General features: G+C 39.8%; 1 protein-coding gene and 1 long non-coding RNA gene across 2 annotated transcripts; one reads left to right on the forward strand and one right to left on the reverse strand.

Moving 5' to 3' along the window:
- Positions 1-15,113: 15,113 nt before the first annotated feature.
- On the forward strand, positions 15,114-22,460 carry LOC112846999 (uncharacterized). Its single transcript, XR_003220260.1, has 2 exons — positions 15,114-15,275; positions 22,283-22,460. It is a non-coding gene; the product is annotated as an uncharacterized LOC112846999 (long non-coding RNA).
- LOC112846998 (syncytin-A-like) lies at positions 15,366-22,271 on the reverse strand. Its single transcript, XM_025907575.1, has 2 exons — positions 21,694-22,271; positions 15,366-17,312 (listed from the first exon to the last, which is right to left on the reverse strand). Exon 2 carries the CDS (start codon positions 16,648-16,650, stop codon positions 15,736-15,738), a length of 915 nt encoding a protein of 304 aa, XP_025763360.1. The 5' UTR covers positions 16,651-17,312; positions 21,694-22,271; the 3' UTR covers positions 15,366-15,735.
- Positions 22,461-27,033: the final 4,573 nt, after the last annotated feature.

The raw sequence follows: 27,033 nt of genomic DNA on the forward strand, positions 1-27,033 counted from the left end.
AACTTTACTTGCAGTTTTAGCTGCTCTCTTTTGCTATCCGGTTGTTCAGTCTGACGTCACTGGCCGTGTCTGGGCCTAAACTCCGCTGCAGGTCCATATATCAAACGATCACTGTGGCATTACTGAGAGTTGAAAAACTGTCTAAAGTCTTTCATCTTTAATAAAATGATCAGTGTTCTGCTCTACCAGGTGTAACAATTGAGTTTAACATCCAGGCATCCATGAAAATGGAATTTATGACATTTAACGGCGTTAGAAGTTAGCAGGAAGTTAGCTCGCTAGCTTCTATCTAAATACAATATAGCATGTCCTGACTGCGGGGTTTTGGAAAAAAATTCAAACGTACAGCTCTGCTATAACTTCCAACATAAATGAAGACAGAAAACTAAACAGCAGTGACGTTTGTAGGGTTACTGAAGTTTGGCTAGCTGGTATATAATGATGTGCTACGTGACCGCTAGCGACACAGCTATGTTAGCATAACATAAACAAGCTAACTTTTTTTCCACTCGATAAAAGTTAACGTGAGTGTTCTCGGTGGTCAGGAACAAATGTAATCGCATGGCAGGATGCTGTAAAAGGACTAAACTTCAGCCAGGAGAACAAGTGAGATAATCCATCCACAATACGAGGTTAGTCATTCATATACTGCTGCATGGGCTGTGCTGTAGTTACATCGTAAGGTTTTAAAAACTGAGCTTAAATAAATGATTAGCAGTAATAAAAGCCGAGGGAGGTCAACAGTGATCACTGACTGTTTTAGGAGCTTTTTGAGATTAAATAGAAGAAAATACAAAACATTAAACATGTTAACAACACAAAAGCCATATTAAACGCAGACTACTTTAGGCCCGGAAGTAGGATTCGTCACGTCATCACTGAACAACCGGATAGCCTCGTTTGAATATTGGATGAAATGCATTCTAGCATATTTGGCTGCACCAAGTCCACACAAGTCACCACCAATGCATGCTCAATAGAATGGGCAGAGCAAGAACACATCCGGGCATTTTGTGCGTACTTGACTTGATGTATATTTTGAATTGGAACAGTACTTGGGCTTTGACTGATGATGTCCACAAGAACACAAGTACACACAAGTATGCGTGTTGACAAACAACCAGAGTCAGGATATGAGGGAGATGACTTGCCCATCACTGAGGGCAAGATCACTGAGCTAGTTAAACAACTGCTTGGTGGCCGAGCCCCAGAGGTGGACGAGGTTCACCCTGAGTTCCAAAAGGTTCTAGATGTTGTAAGGCTGTCCTCATTGAAGTGCCTCTGCAACATTGCGTGGTGATCTGGGGCGGTGCCTCTGAATTGTCAGACTGAGGTGGTGGTTACCAAATTTAACAAGAGGGACTGGAGGGTGTACGAGTCAATCTATGCCCCTACCATCACCTACAGTTAAATCAGTGGGTAGTGTCCAAAAGAACAAGATTGTGGATACTAGCAGCAGAAACGTGCTTTCTCCGAAGGTGGCTGAGTTTATAGTTCTCTCTTTCCTGATATGTCTTCTGTCTTTTTCAATATTTCCAGTGGGATAGTTGCCTCTCTCTCTCTCTTTGATGCAGTCTCTCGTCCTGGTGAATTTTGAATTCTACCTTTTTCACTGAGTTAACATCACAGTTACATATATATCTGACTGCTCCGGCTGGATTTCAACCAGGTGAGAGGTGTTTTATAGCAAGCTATTCCATCATGCAAACCTAAAATCTGTATTAAAGCTGACCTGTACAATGTGCAGAAAAACACAAAATCATTACAATCAGAGCCCAACCCATGTGCACGTTGGATTTATACAGTAACTGTGTCACATGTTTAAATGCACACAACACCACTGTTTTTCTGTTTCCATGTAACTCTATTTTTGAACCTGAGAATTATATACTGGAAGATTAACACACTTCCAATCTTTCTAATTCCCATTAATGGTAGCAATTGACAGACATTTCATTGTTGTTTTATAAAGATATGAGAGAAGAATAAAAACAAACTACATGAAAGTGATTTGTGGGATTGCAGAGCTGTGTGACTGCTCTTGTGTTCATTATGGATCGATTTTTACAATATGACTACAATTCACTGCATATCTATCTGCTCACTTAAAAAACTATCTTGATTGCCTGAATGTGTTTTGTATTGTTGCTCCCCTGCAGGTTCTCAAAGGGAATCTAAATACATATTTAATGAGGTCATCTGCAATAATAACTGTGTCCACGGGCCAGATTTACTAATGCTCTCCACAACAGCAAAGCCATCTTTTGGCACGAAAAAGCTGTTGTTGGAATGGAATGATGAGGTGCAGCATCAGTTTTGAGACTGAAAGGCGTGAACACAGCAGGTATTTTGTTGACTGGCAATGTTATCAGAAACTGTGTAGATGTGATGGATGGCTCAAAGCTCAGAGTACAGTGGCAAAACTTTGGCTCAGTCCTATAAGTCTTCACTCAGTCCTCATCTTTATAACAGAGAGTTCCTTTCTGTGCTTCATTAATATGACTAGTATTTTATTGAAAGCCAGCCTAAGTGTTTTTAGTCACATTTCTGCACAAAGAACAGTATATAATTTAAATGTCTCTGTACGTCTTTTCTCAGCAGTGCACACGCATGTAGTTTCTTTTTTTTTAACTTCTCTCTATCAGTTATACAGAAACGTCCATCAAAATGCAGCTGTTAATGTGACTGTGTTAGTGTGTCACACTTTATATTAAGAACTTGCAGCCTCACACAGCTTGCAGAAAAACAAGAGTGATGAACATTTGCAAACACAATAACGGTATTTTCATGAACACATCCATATCTTTATCATGAGGGGCCTGGACCCTATACCAACTGTCACAGGGCGAGAGGCGGGGTGCACACTGGACAGGTTGCCAGTCTGTCGCAGGGCTTTCATGAACACAAAAACACTAAATAATGTTTGATGCTCTTCTTCATGTTGCATAGGTGAGCTGCTAGACAGAGATTTCAGGTTCTTGTGGTGGAATAGTTTGTCACATAGTACTCATCCGTATAAATCCTGCGCTCCACCTAGTGCTCAGTCCTCTGGATCCCAAACACAGTTTCAGAAATTTCTAACAGACAAATTCACCCTCATAGAAAACCCTACTGTTTGTTCTTTAACCTCCCCTCATTGATCTTAACAGCCACACTGTTTTCAGAGAGAAACACGTGCCTATGGGAGCATTTTTTCAAATGCATCATCACACTAATTTCACTATGACTTTTTGTCACAAAGCTGATACTGTTTTATAAACCCTGACATCAAAAGAGGATTTCATGCTGGCAAAGACCATTACTAAATCTGGCCCTAAATATTATGATGATCCCTTTGACCACTTACTGTATAAAATACTCCTAAAGTTACATCTCAATTTCTCCATCTTGTCCAAATATGGTCACCTATGGTACCAAAAAGACAACGTGGCTTCAATGCTAAAATGTCTAAAACCAAACAATGTTATTAACTTTTATTAACTTTTCTCTTTTAGCAAGCGAGCACATTTAGCAAACCACTTAAGTTAATTCAAGCTCCAAATACTTATGTCCATGTTAATGGGATGTGAATAGTGTCATGTGAGTGAGTAGTGGACCCATATGCAGGACACGGAGGGAGACAAAACTGAGTTTAAACAAAAAGCAAGCCTTTTAATACGGCTAATCACAAGAGTACAAAAACCAGGTAAAGTGAACAGGGACGAAAACTAAACTAAGACCTGAACTGGGAAACACTAAATTGTCACACTATGACATGAACATGATTCAGGGCAGGTACATGCGAGAAACTATGCAGGAAGAACATGAACCTGAAACATGAGCAAGACCTGAGCTGAATCATGAAAATATATGAGTTTGACATTATATGGTGGACAACCTGACAAAACCTCAATGAAAACACATAGATTAAATACACACAGGTGATCAGGGGGTGTGGAAACACATGGCTAAACAGCTGACACAAATTAACATAATAACGTCTTAGGGAAGAGTAAAACTACACATACTGAACAAAGAAACACAAGACTTTCAAAATAAAACAGGAAATATGGAGAGACGTAGACATGACAACACGACCTTGACCACATGAAACACACAAACAGGAAACACATGACATAGTGACACAGAGGAAAACAACAGACTCACACAAGGGGACATAGATGGAAACCTAAACTAGAATAAAACTCAACTAAATCCTAACTAATAATGGCAACACAAGAACTAAGCATATATTCAATATAATATAAGAAATCAAAAAATACAAAATGAACTCAAAATGCTGGGTCACAGACCCAGCCCCTGACATGGGCATTGTAAAGTCTTTGAATGTTACCTACCTTCTTGCAGAAGTTAAATATGTAGTCCAGAACATAGCAGGAGTCATAAAGAAAGAAAAAGACAGTCCAGGAAAATAAAACTGTACCCAACCTTAATGTTAGGTCTCTGCATACTCCTCTCTCTTTTTTTGTCATGGCTGTGGCAATATCGTTTGAGCTGGGGGAGTTTTCATTCATGTGAACAGGGCATGATCAGAGGGCTTGTCATTCACCTTGGATGGAGCCGGTGTTTAGGGCTACCAATAGTCATAATCATACCAATCCACACAAACCCCCCTCTGCCTGGGCTCTCTGCTGCCAAGGGCACAGATTACCACAAAAAAAAAACTATTTGGAGGGGCCGGGGCGTGCTACGACCATTGGTGTCAGAACGGATATGAAAGGCAGGTTCTTTGTTCTCTCTGATATTTATCTGGCACAGGCCGAGCAGGAGAAGAGATGTGGCCACAAAGACAGGTCTCCCAGGTCGACACTGTGGTATTAAACTGATCTATGCATGCATCCAAGGGAGATAACACCACACACTGCAAATCTGCTCAAAAGAGAAAAAGTGGTGCCCAGATATTTGTTGAGTGGAAGGTCTGCCAAAGACAGCACTTCTTAATAAGGGATGTATTCAAGGACTAACTCATCTAAATAAATAGATAAATGTTTCTTATAAAAAAGGAAAGACTCCTGTTCTTATATACCTTTAAAAAGTGACATCAGTACAATAATTAAATAAACACGTTTACTGCATTTACTTCCACTACATTTCATTAGTGTAATTCGTGAAGTAATAATACCTCCTAAATTTTATTGTCTCAAGGCAAATCTTTGAAAGTATTTAAGCCCCAGCTGCCTTTTAGTTTTAAACTGAAGCCTTGCACATTAATTAAATTTTAAAAATAAGTTTTCAAAGACTTGTATGGCTGTATAAAAGTTTGCACTACACCAGGCTGTTTGTGAAGCAGATTACCCTTGAATGGCTGCCTGTAAGTCTGGACAGACTGCAGTCCCAGCCTCAATGGCACCAACGCAGAGAGGGAGTATGTCAGCAGCAAGGTGAAAAAGTAGCACTTACATAAAAGAGAGCAAGCCAGAGCGAGCCTCTCCATGCTTCTCCCATTCTCTGCCTCCTCTGGGTTAAACCTACGAGATCAATCCACAGCTGTGAAGTAGGTAGGGCACCTTGAAAATGCTGCTATTTATTTGTTTGAAATGTTCCTTTCCTTTCTAGTCCTCTTAAGGCCACTGGGGATACCGCCATTGATTTCCACTTCAATAACTTGACCCCTGACCTCCAGAAGGGACGTGACATCCCTCAGCTGACTATTCACAGCCAGGTGTGGTGAGGGAAATCTCCAGTCTTCTGTTGTACAGTCTCATTCATTTACAAAATTTAAAGAGCTTTTTCACTTAGGTTAATTACAATCTCTATTTGGGTCCACAGTAAGAGTGTAGCGGGCTTGCGGCGACTCACAGCTGTTTCATGTTTTTCCAAATGCTCAAAAGGCCAGTGGCCTCTATTTCAGCTGTGAACCCTGGATAAGGGGAAAAGAAAATTGAAACATTTACATGCATCTTGTAGACTGAGATAATCTTCGAGTAGCCCCGTATCTCTTCTGACGTGCATCTGTTTCAGTCTGCAGTCTCATCTTGCTATGTGTAAATGCTATTTGAGGAGTCTTTTGCTGTTTACAGATGGACTCCCTGTCTGTAATGAAGTCCGGACCACAAGGAGGGAGGCTGTCAGCCACAGGGATCACCCAGCTCTGCAATCTTTGAAAATTGTGTTAGCGCACACGGAAGTCAAGATCAGTGCAGAATACAGAGGTTGGGCTGTATAACGCATCAATCAATATTGTCCTAATTATGCAGAGCTCAGATAGCTCTGCTATTGTGGGATCACACTCAGAAAGAAGAACATCAATTTGCACAAGTTATTGTAGTTTCTTCAGGGAGTTGAGACAGCAGAGTTTGATAATGGCACAGCAAAGGCATCGTACATGTATTGGATGTATTAATGGTTCACTCTCAAAAGACAAAAAAGTTAGAGGAGCAACAAATCAACAACATTAACACCTCTGTGGGGTGAAGAAATTGAACCAATTTAATGAAATTAAGTTTGTTTCATAATTTATTGAAAAAGCACATTGACAATAAAGGCAAGTAATACTCTACAATATGCTGAAATGGTTTTAATTTTTGTTTAATTTCTTTATAAATTATCTTTCGATTTCATCTGATAAATTAAGAAAGAAATGTTTACAGTTTAGATGATGGCAGTTATGGTGATGTGTGCTCATGTTACAAAGTGCAAACCATTTGTTTATGCAAACAGTTGAAGCAGGAAATGCACTTTGACCTGATCTGCAGCGAAAAGAGCCACTGGTATGCAAATGTGAACACAGCAAAACAAATTAAATTCAGAATGCATGCATTAGAATCTATTGTTTTGGTTTTAATAAATTAATTTTATCTTGAAGAGGAGAAGCTTCTGTTTTTATAATGTTTTACCCTATAGTACACAGCATTTAGGAAGCTTTTTGGTTAAACGATGATGCCGATGATGGCTATGTATCCTGTTTGTTATTATAGCCAAATAAGTTACCCAAGTTATGCATATCTAAATGTGTATACTGTAGCTGATACTGCAACGCCATTAAAAACTCTGTCAGCACCTAAAAAACCATTCTTGTCATCAGTCTGCACGTATAATTTTGCAATCCTGGAATAGAACAGTATGGTAATAATAACTGAAGGAGCTGTAGTAGTTTTCTTTCACAATTAAATTATTCTCTTCAGACCAGGCTGCATGAAAAGACGTGGGTGTGAGTAGAAAGAAACAGAATGAAAAATTCTGGGATAAACTGAGCATTATTCTAAACCTAATATCGAAACCTTTGTTTTATACTTAGTCTTCCATGAGGTTTTTGTATTTTTTTAAGTTTAAATCCAGTAGAGTGACATTTTTGACTGATTATTTAAAAAAAGTCTGCAAAAAGAAAAAGTGTGCTTCCATTTGTTAAGATAATGATGAATTCTCTACATTTAATCCCACTACTTGCAGACTCTGTCTTTCATGCCCTCAATGTTTGTGGAATAATTCGTGATATGTTTTTTTTTATTTGCCAAATGAAAGTGCACATAAAGACAATAACTGACTGCCAGAAATATTAGTTTTAGATTCACATTTACAAACATACCAATGGGATACAAGAATATCCAGATGCGCCAGACCGGAAAAGCGTCAGGAGGCTCGAACACAAGCTGTGTATTGAGGTGAGTCCAACTATATCCAGCTGTTATCTCTTAAGCACAAGCTCAGGCTGAGGTTTGGAAGGATCCCAACCCTTTGCCATGCAACACACATTACAGTGCCCCCTGCAGGTATTCAGACTGTGCCAGACTGGGCCCCATGGGATGTCTAGTGATCTTCCTCAAGTTCCCTCGCCAGGCCTGTTGGGGCCTATCCCAGGCAGGGTGAACTGGTACCTTGTTCTCTTTTCTGTAGGGGTTGTCTGAGTTGTTCTGCATCTGACCACTCACCCAGGACCAATTTTGCCTTGGGAGACCTTACACGGGCAAAAACCCCTGACAATGATCACTGGCACACAAAACCCTTTAAAAAAGTAAGGTGGCTATCCTTGTATCCCCTCAGTTTGCTGCCTGTACATTTTTATCAGTGGACAAGAGGATTCCTTTATGTGTTTGGGGTGCTTATTGTTGTTACTTCGTGCATTCAGTTGTTTATGACTGTATTTCTGATGCATACTTCCAATCCATCTAAAATATTTTGGTTAATGATGATTCCGATGGGTGACGCCCACGCAGGCACTGGATGGAACAGCTTTGGGTGTGTTTTAGTGCAAGGACAGCCTGCAGAGTGTAGCTACGCTAAACCGAAGTGCTTGTGTTTTTGTATTTGCAGGTGAGCACAAGTAGTGTGAGGATGTATAGGCAGAGCGATGTAGATGTATAAAAAATGTATTAGAGTAAGCTACTGTCATTAACCTCCTAGGACCTGGCGTCCACATATGTGGACATCACATTTTGGGTTATTTAGACCAAAATACTAAATCTTGCTCTACAAGGGCCTGATATCCACTTACGAGGACATTATACTGCAACTGTTCTATCGAAATTTTAAATGAATATCCTCATATGTGGCTCTCATTTTTCTTAGAAACAAAAATTAGGTAATTGGGTAACCCAAATTTCACACTGACTTAGGCTACGTCTACACTAATCCAGATAAATTTGAAAACGGCGTTTTCATCTAAAAACGCTCTGCGTCCACACTATCTTTTCCGACCAGTTGTTCATCTGCACTGAAATGATCGAAAATGCTACGTTCCTGTATTGCACATGGGTGAACTTTCAGACGATTCCACCTGCGTTATTTCTGTCTGCCGTTTATTTACTTTCCGGCTCTTTGAAACGTCGCGGCAAAATGTCGAGGAAAAGCACCGAGTTTTTTAAATGGACTAACAATGAGGTGGAGTTGTTGCTGCGAGTATAACAAAAGTACAAAGTTGCAAAAGCGAGTGAGAATTAAAGAATTTGAAGAAAAGCTATCTGGAGCACCAGACTGATATTAATCTTTAATAGGGCTGTCAAAATTGAGAGCAAGCAACCGCTCAAAAGTTTGGTTATACTTTACGAGAACGGATGACAACAGGGCAACTTGCAATACTTGCAAAGTAGATATTTCATTTAAAGGAGGAAACACTACGAATATGCAAAAGCATTTGCTCACAGAATACGCGATGACCTTAAATGAATGTCGTGTTTTTAATTCCGCTCCGGACTCGTGAATCTCAACTCAGCAGCAGCGGTAACGTTTGCACGTCCTCTCCCGTTAATACGGCAGGTAAATAATCAACTAACAGTGCATATTATGTTAGTGCAATCTGCCTTATTACAAAACCTGCCATTACTGTGCGCTGCATTTAGGTGACCATGATGAGAGAGACAGAGTCTGGCTGGCTCAGATGCTGGCAGTTCTCGCTGCAGTCTACCGGTAGCGTCTCCTTTCAGGCCAGGATAGACGAATGTCACCGAGCAGTGACTAAGTTTGTGGTCAAAGGCTTGCACCCATTTGCCACAGCAGATGCCCCCGATTTTCGGTAAGTGAATGTGTTTAATTGTAGGCAGGGACATTATTGGATATTCTTGTGTAATTGCTACAGAATAATTTATGTTATACTTTGTTATTGCTACAGAAGAATATTTATTTTATTGTTTTACATTTACAATTTTTTTTCCTGGGGACCCCGTGACACCCCATTGAAGAGCCGTAGGCTGTGGATCTCTTAAGATCTCACTGTTGGGTTTGTAAGGCCATGTTACTCCTAAATTTCTATCTTGTTCAAAGAGAAGATATAAAACAAAGTTCTAAGCTAATCGACCTTAGTGTTCTCCTTTTTTAAAAACAAGAATCGATAAAGAATCGAATCATTAAATAGAATCGAAAATGGAATCGGAATCGTGAAAATCTTATCAATACCCATCCCTAGTCACATGACTGCATCATATGACTAAAACGCATCATCGTTTTAAAAAGTCTCCATTTATGCAGTCTATACTGCGCCGTGAAAACAATGTTTTCAAATGTATCTGCTGTGAAGAGCGTTTTCAAAAAGCTCCCTTTGCCTTGACCAAAAACACCGTCTCAGTGTGGACAGAAGGCCAAAACGGAGAGAAAAAGATGCGTTTTCAAACTAAAACGTATTAGTGTGGACATGGTCTTAGATCCTGTTTGGCTTATCATGAGAAGTATTCAGTCTGGTTTCCAAGGACTGCTGGAGAAACAAAAGGCTTTTAGCTTTTTATTCAGATCACATACCTGTGGAGATGCCTAGGAGAGAAGACAGTGAGCCTAGTTATTTAATCAGATAGTAAATGGATGGAATATTATTTATATAACACGTTTTTCTAAAAGGCTCATTCACACATACACATCAAGTTTCTTGAAGACGTTTCACCTCTCATCCAAGAAGGTTCTTCAGTTATAGGAGCAACTGGTGGAGTGTCCCAGATTTTAAGAACTATGGGAGTGTCCCCCCAAGAGGGTCATGGACCACCTATTGATCCTCTAACTAATCACACGAGCCAAGGTGTGAAGACGGGGTCACAATTAGCCATGGTTCCAGCGTGAACACACTGTGAAACCTAGCCCCACCCTAATATGTGACTTATTGAGGTCAAATGGCCCAGGATGTGAGTGGGCGTTAAGGTGTCTGGGAAGGATCTCAAAACTGGATTAAAGATGGCAGACAGTTGGTGTCATAAGCCACCACCTCTGTTCAAAGATGGTTGTTCACAGTGGATATAGGCTCATCGGGCCCAACACTCTAAAGGCACACCATAGAAGAACCACTTCGATGGAACAAGACTCCATCTGCAACTAAAGGAAAAAGTTCGCTCTTTCAAGGACGGTATTGTTCACATTTTGTTTTCACTTTGTTTTATTGATTTCAATGATGACATACAAAGTTAGCAACTGCAAAGTCAATCTTGATTTCAGAACAATTGTATGACCATTATACCCTCCAACCCCCCCAGCCCGAATTTTCCCCCTATCAGGTCCATACTAGACAAGACACAGCAGAGAGCCAGTCTCTGCCCTCACACACACACACATATAGACATACACATACACAATAACAACAACAACAACCCCCCCCCACCCCCCACAAAAAAAACAAAAAACAAACAACAACAACAACAAAATGCCAAAACACTTTATAATGTAGCTTCGCTCAGTTCACTTCGGATTCAGGAAGTAAAATGATGGTATCCACCAGGAGGAGAAATGATTTCCAGATTTTGTTAAATTCCCTAATAGAACCTTTTAGAGAGAATCTAAGTTTTTCCAACTTTAAGTTAAAGAGTACATCCCTCACCCATTGATCATGAGTTGGGGGGTGGGGAAGCTTCCACTTCAGCAGAATAAGCCTCCGAGCTAGTAAAGTGGTAAAGGCTAGGGCCTGTTTGAGGGGGCCAGATAAGTTCGAGTCGGGAGGAATGCCAAAAATTGCGGAGAGTGGGTTAGGAGGGACAGTCTGGCCATATGCTTGGCTAAGTGTGTCGAATATATTCCTCCAAAATGCACTCAGTTTCGAACAAGACCAAAACATGTGGGCATGGTTGGCAGGCGATAGTCCGCATCTGCTACAGGCATCACTAACGGTTGGATAGATTTTAGATAATTTGTCATTTGTATAATGTACTTTATAGACCACCTTGCACTGAATCAGAGCATGACGAGCACAAATTGAGGACGAGTGAATCAATTTCAAGGCAGAATCCCACTGCTGTTCTGGTAGGCTTGTCTGTAGCTCTTCCTCCCATCTCAGCTTAGTATGAGAAATGGATTTGGGGACCAAAGCATCTAGCATTTTATACAAGGCTGATATCAGTCTATTTTGATGAGGGTTCGTCTGCAGGATGATGTCCAGACTTGTTTCTGGAGGCCGATTGGGAAAGTGAGGAAACTGCGTTTTTACAAAATCTCTAGCCTGAAGATAACGGAAAAAGTTCGAATTAGGCAGGTCGTATTTAGATGATAGGTCAGCAAAAGATAGAAAGGTGCCCTGACTGTATAAGTCCTTAACAGTCCTAAGTCCTTTATCTCTCCAACTTCTAAAGACCGCATCAATGTTTGAAGGTGGAAAATTACAATTTTTTGATAAAGGTGTTAGCAAAGACGGTCCAAGTAGCCCGAAATATTTTCTGAACTGTCGCCAAATAGTTACCGTTTCCTTAACTATTGGATTATCCCCAACAAGGGTTGGAGAAAAAGGGAGTGGTGAGCTGAGTATTGATGATAATGAGTAACAGCTAGATGCAGTTTCCATTTGTACCCAGGCTGGTACAGGGGGGTCGTTATGTATGGAGGACCACAAGAGCCACGCGCATCGAAATAAAAAATTCTGTGCTTAATTTTAATAAACTGCATTTCAAAATCCTTTTTCGAATTCCACTTTAATAAAAACATTTTCGAATTCCACTTTAATAAACTGCATTTCAAAAAACATTTTCGAATTCCACTTTAATAAACTGCATTTCAAAAACCTTTTTCGAATTCCACTTTAATAAAAACATTTTCGAATTGCACTTTAATAAACTGCATTTCAAAAAACATTTTCGAATTCCACTTTAATAAACTGCATTTCAAAAACCTTTTTCGAATTCCACTTTAATAAAAACATTTTCGAATTGCACTTTAATAAACTGCATTTCAAAAACCTTTTTCGAATTGCACTTTAATAAACTGCATTTCAAAAACCTTTTTCGAATTGCACTTTAATAAACTGCATTTCAAAATCCATTTCCCTTTGCTGTTCGCTCAGGGATTAACATGTGGATTAGCAGTTGGATTAGCAGTTGGATTAACAATTTCATTTTAAAAATCCTGCTGCTATTCAAATTAGCCACACCGTGGGATGTAAGGAGCTCTCTGATTGGTTGGTCAGACACAGGCTGTCTGCCAGCCTGGATTTTTCTAGCTCATAGCTTCGCCCTGCTACGAAGCGTGTGTGCTTGTACAAAGGCCGTTCAGCCTCGGGATTTACACTCGGCTCGACACGGATATGTGAAGAATGAAGGGAGCCTGCAGCGAAACGGAGAGCCAACCTCTGACTGAGTGCCCGTTTACTCAGTCTGACCACCTGTTGAAGGTAACGTGCTAACATGGCTAACGCTAGCATCACCCCACGTAGCCCCGTTATTTTAAGGTCATTTTAGCTTATGAAAATTTTACGTCGCAGCTGTACAAGCTAGCTACATGTTTTGTAAGCTGCTGTGCTCTTCACAAATAAAGCTGGAAGCAGCTCAGACTGTTAGAACCAGCACTGAGGCCTGTTACATTTATACAGTGTTAGAGCAATGGCTGCAACCTACAGCCTTTAAACTAGCGATTAAAATGCTGACAGTAAACTCGTCAGTCCAGATGTTACCACATTACTCTATGGTACTTAGAGTTAAAACAACTGAGACAGGCTGATTAAAATAACAGCTGTCAGTTCTCTCATTCCTTATATCAAGACTGGAGATCACACTACTGATTTCAGTTCATTTAATATGTGAGTGCACAGATTCATTCTCAACTGGACATAAATGATGATCAAAGGTTGTATATATGATGAATTCATCAAATCCCAGCCTCTAACACAGTGCGCTGAATCTTAGCTTTGGATGTCCAGTATATTCTAATCAGTGCAATTTAAGCATTCACTGAACCTACAGTATCTACACCTGTGTGGCAAAGATACAGATAATGAAGTTTAATTATTAATACAATATACATCATGAAAAACAAAAGCTGAAATTGATTCAGTTTAGTACTTTTCTCTGTATGTTCTGTGATTATAAATGCCTTAAATTCTGTGATATATACTGTAAATGATTTTCACAGAGGTCTTAAAGTACTTAAATCACTGCTGATAGTCTGGTTGTTTATATTTTCATGTTTTTGTGTCTGTAGGGCTGTTTGATGACGATTTGGACTCCTCTGGGAGATGAGGACACACCCACATCTGTTCCATACTGCAGCCATGGATGGTGTTACAGCTCTGAGTCAGCTTTGGGCCATCAGATGCACACACTGGAAAACCAGCGCCTGTACTTCATGCAGGAGAGATGACCTCAGTGATGTAGGTTCATAAGCGAGTTCAAACATTTCTGGCCTCTTATCACTTAGATTTCTTAATCTTAAAAGTGAATGCATTTAAAGCAGGAACTGCACACCTAGCCATCAGAAGTTTGGCAGCATGAGTACTGTAAAGTTTTGTAGGGCCCTTGTTAAAAATTCCACAAGCACCACACCACATTTGTCATATACAGTTCCATTTTGTACAATACATTGTTGAAATTATAAACTATATATTCTAGTTATCCACTTGTCAGTAATTTTTGAGTAAATGGATGTCACTGATAAATCAGTGGTGATTCACCTGCAAATGTTTTTAACAAACTTTGTTTTTTGTAGAATTCATCAGCAGCTGTGAAGAGATGTATTTGAATATCTTCTGGTTACACTTTTCTTAACCTGGAAGCTGAGGATGGCTGATTCCTGACAAGGACACACACCTCAGCGCTTATCATGGGTGTTACATCCTCTGTGCCGCAATTCCAGAGAAAACGAGAGAGCAACGACCACTCATTAAGACCAGACAGAAATCTGTCCCTTTCTGGCAGCTGTGAAAACTTCCAATAAGAAAGTTTGCATTCTTAGAACAATGCTGGGTCATGTGTGATGTGTCATTATATGAGGATATTACATTTTGACTTAATTCTGCTCAATTAAGTGTTTTGTTCGTTGATCCAATATGGCAGCTTTTTATTGTGCTCCAAGTTAAAACTCATTGTCCTCATGAGCACAGCATCTAACAACTCTCCTTAAAAAAGTCGATTGACTTTAACTGGACACAATGGTTTCCAGTGGGAGATACATTCATCACTCATCCGTGACACTGGAGAAGTCACCTGAGTGAGTGATAAAACAATTTTCCATGGAAAATCCAGAGGAACTAAACTTTGTTGTTGTTTCTTTGGGCTCAATTTCAGCTCTAGCAGCATCTCTCAGAAGAAAACCGTTTTGCAAATAATCAGATAAAAAGATTGTTGAACTAGGTGGTATTCTCTGGAGTTTAAGACCAAAACTGAACTCAAACAGTGAATTGACATTAGACTGGAATTCATAAGATGAATAGAAATACTGCTGAAGCTGAATGATTCATTCATGTATATATATGACTTTTTTTTTCCCCCCAATTCACCAGGTCTGTAAAGTTCAGTATGACTGTGGTACATGATACAAAAGAATAAATACAGAAGAATAAAAACTTTGTGAATAACTTTACTCTTCTTAAAAATAACTCATAAAACAAGTAAAAGTACAAATGTGTACAAGTTAGAGACTTCCTCAGTAAGTTTACACTCTTTTGGAGTGTTAAGGGAAAATCCCAAACCGCAGACTGCAAATATAAACAGAAACACAATGAGACAGCGTAATGAATCACATGTACACGGGTGAGCGTCTCAGAAGAGAGTCACACAGTGTACCTTTTTATTCGTGCATTTATAGTCACTGGTGCCCACACAACAGGGCGGCGTATTTTCGCTCTTCTCAGAAAAATGACTATACAACAGTATGTGGCTATCTTACTGGAACATTCCGTTCCTCTTTTTATCAAGACATGTTACACAGGCGTGCTCTCCCGCCCAGCAGGCCGTCCAAGGACGAGCTTCCGGCAAGCAATATGAATCACAAACAGCAATGCATTTAATAAAAATCTTTTTACATTTCCCTCCTGTTGTTTGACTTCTCTAATAGTTAAACAATCTGTTTGTTATCTATGCATGATTTCTTGGCTTGGCATTTTTAATCAGCATGTCATTCACAGATCAATTACAACATCATAGATAAGTCATCTTTAGGAGGGTCATCTTCGTCTTCGTCCATGGGCAAAGTCAAATATGCCTGTACACGGACTGCGATCACCTTGTTTATCATGGACTGTATGCAGGGAAGAATACATGTGGTAAAACAGCAAAGCAATAACAGTAAAACTCCCACAAAAACTAATCCTTTAATCAAAAGGGACTTCCATGAGCCGCTTATCAACCATGTAAGCCAATCTTCAGTGTTTGTGACATAGTCTTGTTGTTGTGCAGCCCTGAGTTGTCTCAGTGTGTTCAGAGCATCAGTCATATTGGATGAGTGTACATTATCTGGAATGTATGTACAGCATGTGTTGTTAAAGAGGACACATAGTCCTCCCTTTTCAGCGAGGATCATGTCTAACGCCACCCTGTGTTGCATTACTGCAATGCGCAGAGCGTCAATTTCTTGATTCTGTTTATCGTTTATGTTACAGGATGCATTCAGGAACAGTCCAAAACGGTAGTCCAGAGTTTCAATTCGTAAAGCATGTTTTCCGACTCCTACCCAGGGAAACAGGGCGTGGGTCACTTTCTGGCCGGTTGTCCAAAGCTTAAATTCCTGTGGAACATCTGATCCCCAGATAGGGTCATGTGGTTGTACTGCAGAGACGTCTCGTCGTCGTCGGGTCCTTGTGGCGTTTCCCGTAGTTATTTTGAAGGTGTGATCTGAGATGAAGATGGGAGCGCAAACTCCGGTCCACCCTGGAGGTAGTATGAAATAAGCACGTTGTCCACATAGCCAGGCCATTCCTTGCACCCAGTAGGTGCCATTAGAGGGGTTGGCCGTGTTCACAGGGGCACCTTCTCCGTTTCCAGCGGTCTGATTACAATTAGTGGTGTTTCCAAGCGGTCTGTTACCGTTGTCTTGCCGGTAGCACATGGAGTGGTTCTTCCCTGGGGTTTGGTCCAAGAACACTGGGAAGTGAATGGATGTGTTCCGGTTCGTCACGTTGAAGTTGATCCAGAAAAGTTGATCACACGTTCCATTGTCAAGTCCAGCGTCTTCAATGGTGATTATCTCGTGTTGGGGTGGTCCCTGAAAGATACTAAGGAAGTTAAGCAAGTAGATGGTAGATGAGCTTGTCTCGTTGATGATGATTTTATTATGCTGATAGCCAACGCCCGAAAAGCTGGCGGCACGTTTGGCTTGTGTTTTGTTCTTTATTGTCCTCGAAAAGTGCGAGGAGTCCTGCTAGGAGCAGGAGCTGCTAGGACGGCGAGTGTCTTCATGACAGCCAAACACACCTAGATCCTCGGGTGAGTAGACTACTGGCGAGAAGTAGAGGGCGGGATATACCCAATCAGCCCTCTCTTCACCAGGTAGATCACCAGAAGGTAGGGGTGCTGGAGTCTATGAGTCTGGGCTGTCACTCACTTTCTTGCAGTGGCTTTGGTGAATCCAAGATGGTCTCTCTGCTATCTTACAGGCGGTTGGTGTGGTGATGAGCACTTGGTAGGGACCTTCCCAGCGGGGCGAGCTCCAATTCTTTCTATGGAGAACTCGAATCCGGACCCGATCACCTGGCTTCAACCTGCAAGATACTGGAGAAGATTCAGAAGGCAGTTTATTGTTCAAAACAATATCTTTGTTTTCTAGTAGCTTCGACATCCATTCTGCTAGTGTGGTCTCTCTGTTTCTTCCATACATTTTCTAAGTCTCTGTTTTATTGTGCCGTTAGTTCTTTCCGCTAATCCTGCACTTTGCGGGTGATAAGCACAGTGATTTTTGATGCTGAATCCTAGTGCTTCAGAGACCTTACTGATTACTTCATTAACAAAATGTGTCCCATTATCTGATCTTATCAGAGTGGGGATGCCATATGTTGGAATAAAATGGTTACATAAGCATTTTGCTACTGAAATGGCATCTGCTTTCTTTACTGGGTAGATTTCTGGCCATTTTGAGAATACGTCTATGATCACTAGAGCGTATTTTGAGCCTTGGCATTCATTTAGTTCAATAAAATCCATGTGGATTGTGTGGAAAGGATGAGGTGGTGTGGGAAAATGACCTCTTTTTGGTCTGAGATTCCTTTGTGCATTGTTTTTTTTGGCAAATCATGCATGTTCTAACAAATTCTTTTGCTGAAGTTTCGAAATTTAGAGTGTAAAAGTGTTTTGGAGATTATATCTACTATCCCTCCTGTTGACACATGGAGAGTAACTCCATGTGTCACTAAGGCTGCTGTTTTGTGTAGAGATTTTGGTATTGGTATTGGTATTGGTTTTCCTTCACAAATCATCAAGTCATCTTTTAGTTGCGCTCCGCATTTCAGCCATTTCTTTTCCTCAGCTGTGGGAGCTGCTTTTTGTTCACCCTTTGTCAGTAAAATTGTTTCCCTTTGTAATTTCATAGTCATTCTTCTGATGTGCTGCACACTTGCAAATTGCTAAATGTCGCATCACATGAGGAGTTTCCTCCCATGTAAACAGATGTGTGCCATGATAAAACCTTCTCCACACACTAGAAACAAGAAACTAATTTCAACCATTGTTACATCTTATTCACTTATTTTATAATAGTTATTTTTTCAAATCTAATATCAATCAACTAATTTGCACATCAGCTTATAATGCGCTAAATTGACAGGTCAACAGAAATGCACGTTCAAAAGATTATCACAAAAGAGATTTTCCTCCATACAGTAAATTACTTGTGTTGCATCAATCAAGCAGAAAGCATCTCACAATTTATTGTATTACCAACTAAATTTATTGTCTGATCACTGCTTGGTCATACCAGACTCTCTCTGTGTCTTTATTTTTCCTTCTCTGTTTTCACAAACGTTTCACCTATTGTCCTGCAAGCTGGAGAGTTAAATGTCAGTAGTGGGTAAATTCAGCAGTTGATAACAAAACTATTAAGTTTTTCCTGTTTTAACACCAATGTGAGATATAGAGGCGCACATATAGTGTGTGCTCTAGTGTAAGCTGCTCTTCATTGCATGTATGTGTGTTAGTACACTTGCATGCAGGGCCTCTGGGCCTGTCTCACCCAAAAGGGCATTTTCTTAACAGTTGCCTTTCACTCGCGTGTGTTAAGAAAGGCAAATGTGCTTGTAGCAGTTGTGAGATTATATTACATTATACCTGTAATCAAAATGAGTGAATCATGATACTGCTGTAGGCCACATCATACTTCTTGTGTAATCAGTATGTAGTTTTAGTTTGCATCACACTTCTTAGTTAAAAGAATGTGAAAATCATTAGATTTATTAGATAGGTTTGTATTATCCTATACTGCTGATTTACTGTGAGTGAGTTACACTGTTTCATGACATTTCATACTGCCGAGTTATGAAGAGAATATTGTATTCAGAGAGTAGGGGCCTCTCTCTCTTTTTTTTTTCTTTGTGATAGTAAAGAGAACAGAGCACATGCTACGGGAGCGTCACCCCCACCCTTGGTGGAAGCAGAAAAACAGGGAGCCAAGGTCATAACTCAGGCTCACAAAGAGTCAGAAAGAATGTGAATACTTAGTTTTTTGGCTGTGGCGCATTTTGTATAGCTTATTTTCTTTGTTTAGTAGCTTTCTGCCTTCACCTGAGGGTGTGCCCTAAGCATGTGACTTCAGGTCTCCATAATTGGAGTTTATTTAAAGATAAATAAGATGATTTCATATATTGCTCACAGATCATGCACTAGACGGTATGTTGCAGTATTAGCCTGCTTCAACACTTAAGCAAAACATCACTCTTTGTTTTATTATCATTATTATTATTATCCTGTCTCAAAACAGAAAATGAAATTGTAGTTGTTCTTGGCTGAGAAACACAAAACCTCTCTTTCTTTCTTTCTTTTTTTTTTTCAAAACAAGAAACTAAGTTTTAATTTTTCAGCCTTGTCACATAAAACAAAACAGACAACCCAGCTCTCAGCTGGCTCTGGACTTATCATCATCATCAAGGGCGCATGGTGAGAGCTACTTCAGAAGTTACAGTACTCATCACTCAAGCAACATTTAAAAAAGGAACAAAAACAAAACTCAGCACACTACACAGAGAACAACAACAAGACACAACTGAAGGTGTTGTTCTTGTTTGTTCTCCTTGAATTTTAGAATAAAGTTATTACATCTCCATTAGTAAATCATATGCCTAATCATTATGTGCCACTGTGATCCACAAGTATGATCACAAATTTATTTATTTTTCAACCCAACAAAACAAACAAACAAAAACAAAAAACAAATTGCCGATGGCATGAAGGCTTTACACACATGAGTCAGGACACAAAAAGAAAAAAGAAAAAGCTGCTGCCAGAAACAGAGCAGAAGTGTGAGGAAAAAACTGAGCTCACAGACAGCTGCATGTGTGAGCTTTAATATGCAGCTTCTGCTCTAAAAAACAAATAAAAATAAAAAATGTGTAACTTGCTTATCAGCTTGGTAGTGTCCACATATTTAATTCATTTTATTCAGCTTCTCAAACCTGTAGCTTTAGCTGTTGTATACAGGGTTTGGCTTATTAGTTGTTAGTATAGGTTTGCTCTTCATCTCAACAAAGTCTCATCTAGGATGACAGGTTTACAACCAGGTCAAGTGTCTCTATGCACTTGATTAGTTTAGGTATTTTCCTTATTTTCTTCATCTCATATATTATTATACTGAGTTTGAGCAAACCTTAAGCTTGAATCAGAGTACTTTTAACAATTATCCACCTCACATCATAACTGACTGAGGTGCCTCTTCTTATTAATATTATGTCACTATTAATGTTATTATTGTTTTGTTTTTCCTTTTTTATAACAGCAATAGTATATTACAATACACTACTTTACTACTAATATACAATAGGTTATTATTTTATATTTCATTATGTATCCATCAAAGGCCGATGTGACCTGCAGTTTCACACCTTCCCAAGCTGGAGACATTTGCTTTTCCACACTCTTTCCCTGGCTGAACAATGACACAGCCTTAATATACCTTATGCATTTCTCTATTTTATTTAATATGTTTTGTGTGAATTATCTGCTTTCATTTATTCTATTCGTTCAGCTTGGTTGTCTTCCCAATTTTGTTTCATTTGTTAGTACCAATTTACAGGTTGTTATCTTTCCTATTATTAGTTTGAATACATAAGCTCTAATTTAATTTAACCCTTTGTTTATTCCACTATGCATTCCTCTTGTATTTATGTGTATTCAGTTGGGTCTGTATCCAGCCCTTTTTAAACTTTGATCTCTAATCTTTTACTTGATGAGGGATTACTATGTTCTTCCTGATATGGGTGAATGTATAGTGGGACGTTTTGTTTTCTTAGGCTTTCTCCATCTACAAGCACTAATTTGTCCGGCGCCTGGACATCTTTTTTCTAACCACTGCTCGTCAGCAGTGAGTTTCGTTGCTTCGTTGCCCATCGTACTCTTTTATATCTTTTAGTGACTTACAAATACACAGCTGTGGCACCGTCTCTGGCACAAGAATCGAGAGAGGTAGTTGACACGGACTTCTACTTTCAAGCTATTCTTGAAAGCGGTGTCAGCTTTACGTGATGAAACACGACCTTTTTCTCTTTTCACCAGTACTTGGGTGTCCAACAGTAAACAAATCAGTGGAATAGTTCAGCCTCCTTATCGTGCTGTAAAATCAACTTATTCCACCAACATAAATAAAACAATATAAAAACAAACAGTACTTTTAGACGCGCGTTATCTTTACCCCCTACGGGGGAGCTACCAGTCCTTAGACAAGCTCTATTTTATTTTAAAATGCTACCAGCCCCTCTGGGTGAGCCTGTTTTACCCCCTACGGGGGAGCTACCAGTCCTTTAGACGAGCTCTATTTTATTTTAAAATGCTACCAGCCCCTCTGGGCGAGCCTGTTTTACCCCCTACGGGGGAGCTACCAGTCCTTTAGACGAGCTCTATTTTATTTTACGTTTTACGCAATTATCACTGTCTCAGAATATTTCCGTCTTACCTTAATGGTGGTATCTTCAGATGCACCCAATCAGCCCCCGACGGTGCGGACCGCTTGTAAAATGTTGGCCAAGACCCGAATTCACGTCCTTGGGCTTTATCACGCACCTAGTGCGTGAGCTGTCGACAGACTTCAACGTGGGCTTCTCGCACCGACGGGATCTGGTGAGGTGCCTCTTATGGGAGCTGCTTTAAATAGCCCGTCCCATACGGCTCGAAGGACCAAGAAATGTTAAGGGAAAATCCCAAACCGCAGACTGCAAATATAAACAGAAACACAATGAGACAGCGTAATGAATCACATGTACACGGGTGAGCATCTCAGAAGAGAGTCACACAGTGTACCTTTTTATTCGTGCATTTATAGTCACTGGTGCCCACACAACAGGGCGGCGTATTTTCGCTCTTCTCAGAAAAATGACTATACAACAGTATGTGGCTATCTTACTGGAACATTCCGTTCCTCTTTTTATCAAGACATGTTACACAGGCGTGCTCTCCCGCCCAGCAGGCCGTCCAAGGACGAGCTTCCGGCAAGCAATATGAATCACAAACAGCAATGCATTTAATAAAAATCTTTTTACATGGAGTGATTTTAATTGTGTGTTAAAGAGAAAGATTAGGAGGTAAAGTAGAGGATGCAGAGTCAATCATCACTGAGGTCATCTCTCCTGCATGAAGTACAGGCGCTGGTTTTCCAGTGTGTGCATCTGATGGCCCAAAGCTGACTCAGAGCTGTAACACCATCCATGGCTGCAGTATGGAACAGATGTGGGTGTGTCCTCATCTCCCAGAGGAGTCCAAATCGTCATCAAACAGCCCTACAGACACAAAAACATGAAAATATAAACAACCAGACTATCAGCAGTGATTTAAGTACTTTAAGACCTCTGTGAAAATCATTTACAGTATATATCACAGAATTTAAGGCATTTATAATCACAGAACATACAGAGAAAAGTACTAAACTGAATCAATTTCAGCTTTTGTTTTTCATGATGTATATTGTATTAATAATTAAACTTCATTATCTGTATCTTTGCCACACAGGTGTAGATACTGTAGGTTCAGTGAATGCTTAAATTGCACTGATTAGAATATACTGGACATCCAAAGCTAAGATTCAGCGCACTGTGTTAGAGGCTGGGATTTGATGAATTCATCATATATACAACCTTTGATCATCATTTATGTCCAGTTGAGAATGAATCTGTGCACTCACATATTAAATGAACTGAAATCAGTAGTGTGATCTCCAGTCTTGATATAAGGAATGAGAGAACTGACAGCTGTTATTTTAATCAGCCTGTCTCAGTTGTTTTAACTCTAAGTACCATAGAGTAATGTGGTAACATCTGGACTGACGAGTTTACTGTCAGCATTTTAATCGCTAGTTTAAAGGCTGTAGGTTGCAGCCATTGCTCTAACACTGTATAAATGTAACAGGCCTCAGTGCTGGTTCTAACAGTCTGAGCTGCTTCCAGCTTTATTTGTGAAGAGCACAGCAGCTTACAAAACATGTAGCTAGCTTGTACAGCTGCGACGTAAAATTTTCATAAGCTAAAATGACCTTAAAATAACGGGGCTACGTGGGGTGATGCTAGCGTTAGCCATGTTAGCACGTTACCTTCAACAGGTGGTCAGACTGAGTAAACGGGCACTCAGTCAGAGGTTGGCTCTCCGTTTCGCTGCAGGCTCCCTTCATTCTTCACATATCCGTGTCGAGCCGAGTGTAAATCCCGAGGCTGAACGGCCTTTGTACAAGCACACACGCTTTGTAGCAGGGCGAAGCTATGAGCTAGAAAAATCCAGGCTGGCAGACAGCCTGTGTCTGACCAACCAATCAGAGAGCTCCTTACATCCCACGGTGTGGCTAATTTGAATAGCAGCAGGATTTTTAAAATGAAATTGTTAATCCAACTGCTAATCCAACTGCTAATCCACATGTTAATCCCTGAGCGAACAGCAAAGGGAAATGGATTTTGAAATGCAGTTTATTAAAGTGCAATTCGAAAAAGGTTTTTGAAATGCAGTTTATTAAAGTGGAATTTGAAAAAGGTTTTTGAAATGCAGTTTATTAAAGTGCAATTCGAAAATGTTTTTTGAAATGCAGTTTATTAAAGTGCAATTTGAAAATGTTTTTATTAAAGTGCAATTCGAAAAAGGTTTTTGAAATGCAGTTTATTAAAGTGGAATTCGAAAAAGGTTTTTGAAATGCAGTTTATTAAAGTGCAATTCGAAAATGTTTTTTGAAATGCAGTTTATTAAAGTGCAATTCGAAAATGTTTTTATTAAAGTGGAATTCGAAAAAGGTTTTTGAAATGCAGTTTATTAAAGTGGAATTCGAAAATGTTTTTTGAAATGCAGTTTATTAAAGTGCAATTCAAAAATGTTTTTTGAAATGCAGTTTATTAAAGTGCAATTCGAAAATGTTTTTATTAAAGTGGAATTCGAAAAAGGATTTTGAAATGCAGTTTATTAAAATTAAGCACAGAATTTTTTATTTCAATGCGCGTGGCTCTTGTGGTCCTCCATAGTTATGAACCCAATGTGAAAGTTTTTGTATGTTAGCTGCCCAATAGTAGTGTCTAAAATTGGGCAGACCAAGACCACCGTCAGTTTTAGAGGACTGAAAAATAGACTTACGAATTCTAGCTTGTTTCCCTCCCCATATGAAATGTGACAGAATTTTTTCTAACTTGTCAAAAAATGCCTTGGTAAGAAGAATTGGGACATGTTGAAAAAGATACAGGAATTTTGGGAGGACACTCATCTTTATCAAGTTAATTCTCCCCACCACTGACAATGGTAGAGAAGTCCAACTGTCACACTCTTTCCTAACATTTTCTAATAAGGATGGAAAATTTTCCCTCATCATTTTAGGTATAGAAGAGGAAATAAAAAGCCCCAGATATCTAAATCCGGTTTCTGTCCACTTAAAAGGCACTATTGAGTGGGGAAGGGCTCTGGCCAGGGAGTTAAGGGGTTGCAACTCGCTTTTTTGATAATTGAGCTTATATCCTGACAATGTACCATATTGGTCCAGTATATCAAAAAGCACCTGAAATGAGTTTAAAGGGTCAGAAATGTACAGGAGCAAGTCGTCTGCATACAGGGAAAGTTTGTGGGTCACACCGAACCTTGTAATACCTTTAAATCTATCCTCTGAATGCAGCCATATTGCAAGAGGCTCGATGGCAATGGCGAATAGAAGGGGTGAGAGAGGGCATCCTTGCCTAGTGCCCCTCTCGATTGGAAAGGGCAAGGACAAGTTGTTGTTAGTACGAATACAGGCGGATGGCGAGGAATATAGTAACTTAACCCAAAGAATAAAGTCAGCCCCCAAGCCAAACCTATCCATCACCTCATAGAGGAAGCTCCATTCGATGCGGTCGAAAGCTTTCTCCGCGTCAAGAGATACCACAACCTCTGGAACTGAGTTGCACGATGTATAAATAATATTCAAGAGGCGTCTTGAATTGTCATGGGAGTGCCTGCCGGCCATAAATCCCGTCTGATCAGAGGCGATAATTTGTGGCAGAACACGTTGTAACCTAAGTGCGAGGATTTTAGATAGTATTTTAAAATCAATATTTAAAAGAGAAATTGGTCTGTAACTGCTGCACAACAGAGGATCCTTGTCTTTTTTCAAATTTAAAAAGATAGTAGCTTCGGACAAAGTCTTGGGTAATTGACATTTTGAAAAGGCTTCATTATACATATCTTTCAACAGTGGTGCCATAAGATCAGAATTGGCTTTATAGTATTCTGCAGAGTAACCGTCAGGGCCCGACGATTTGCCTGTATTTAAGGATTTAATGGCTTCTTGTACCTCTACTACGGTAATAGGTCTCCCTAATCCCTTCGTCAGATCTCTATCTATTCTTGGAAAATGTATATTTTGGAGAGTTTTTTCTGGTGAAGGGGGAGAACTTGAAGTATACAGATTTGAATAGAAACCAACAAATATTTCATTAATTCCCTCTGGGTCCAATATTATGTCACCAGCAGCAGACTTGACCTTTGGGATTAGCTTGGAGGTTGCTTTGGCACGGGCTTGATAGGCCAGAAGTTTCCCTGCCTTGTCGCCGGATTCAAAAAAGCGTTGCTTAGTCTTAATTAATTGAACCATAGCTGTTGCAGTGGTGGTTAAATTGAGACTAGCTTGAACTTTCACACGTTCTGTATAGAGGTTAGGATCTGGATTTGATGCATATCTGCCATCTAGATCTTTGATCTTATTCAATAAACTGGACGTGTAAAATAACTCTTTCTTCTTTAAATTTGAGACAAAGCCTATAAGCTGGCCTCTCATGTAGGCTTTCGACGTTTCCCATAATACCCCTCTTGACACTTCAATAGAGTCGTTCAACTCAAGGAAAAGTGAGAACTGTGATCTCAAAAAATTTGTGTAATCATCCCTTATCAACAGGCTAGAATTAAATCTCCAATGTTTAATGGGTCGAGACGGGGTCGCTAATACTGCCTCAAAAGAAACTGGTGAGTGATCTGAAATGGCAATAGCATGATATTGACAATGACTAATTTTACAGAGAAACCTAATATCAACAAGAAAAAAGTCTATGCGTGTATATGTATGATGGGGATGAGAGAAAAATGAAAATGCCTTACTAGGATTCGCATGTCGCCATGGATCCACAATCCCCAACTGAGATTTGAAAAATTCTAGGGTTTTAGCAGATTTACTTAGGGAACAGGCCTTAGTTGACGATCTATCCAGCAGAGTATCCTGAACAAAGTTAAAGTCGCCTCCAATAATAAGATGATAGTTTTCCAAATTTGGAAGTGAAGAGAAAAATTTAGCTATAAAAGAGTCATCGTCCCAATTCGGCCCATACACGCTAGCCAGTATCACAAGTGAGCCCTGCAAGTTTCCTGACACAAATGTGAAACAGCCATCTGGATCAGCAATAACTTTATGTTGCTCAAACAAAATATTATTACGGATAAGTATGGCTGTCCCTCTAGCCTTGGCGTTAAATTTAGAATGATATATATTGCCGATCCAGTTTCTCTTGAGTCGCCTCACTTCTTTGTTGCAGAGATGAGTCTCTTGAAGAAAAAACACATCTCCTTTAAGCTGCTGTAAATGCGCCATAACTTTGTTGACTTTGGTTGCATTCCCCACACCTCTCACATTCCAGGAGACAATTCTAAGACCATTGATTGTACTTAACATACCTTACTGTATTCAGACAGGTCTTTGATTTGACAAGTTGACAGTGGCCGGAAGAAGACTGGTGTCTGTATTTGAGATAATAAACTGTGAACAGAACAAGGAAGAAAAAACAAAAAAAACAAAACAGAAAAAAAACCCACA

Source organism: Oreochromis niloticus, linkage group LG5 (assembly GCF_001858045.2).
Source record: "Oreochromis niloticus isolate F11D_XX linkage group LG5, O_niloticus_UMD_NMBU, whole genome shotgun sequence".
Lineage (NCBI taxonomy): Eukaryota > Metazoa > Chordata > Actinopteri > Cichliformes > Cichlidae > Oreochromis > Oreochromis niloticus.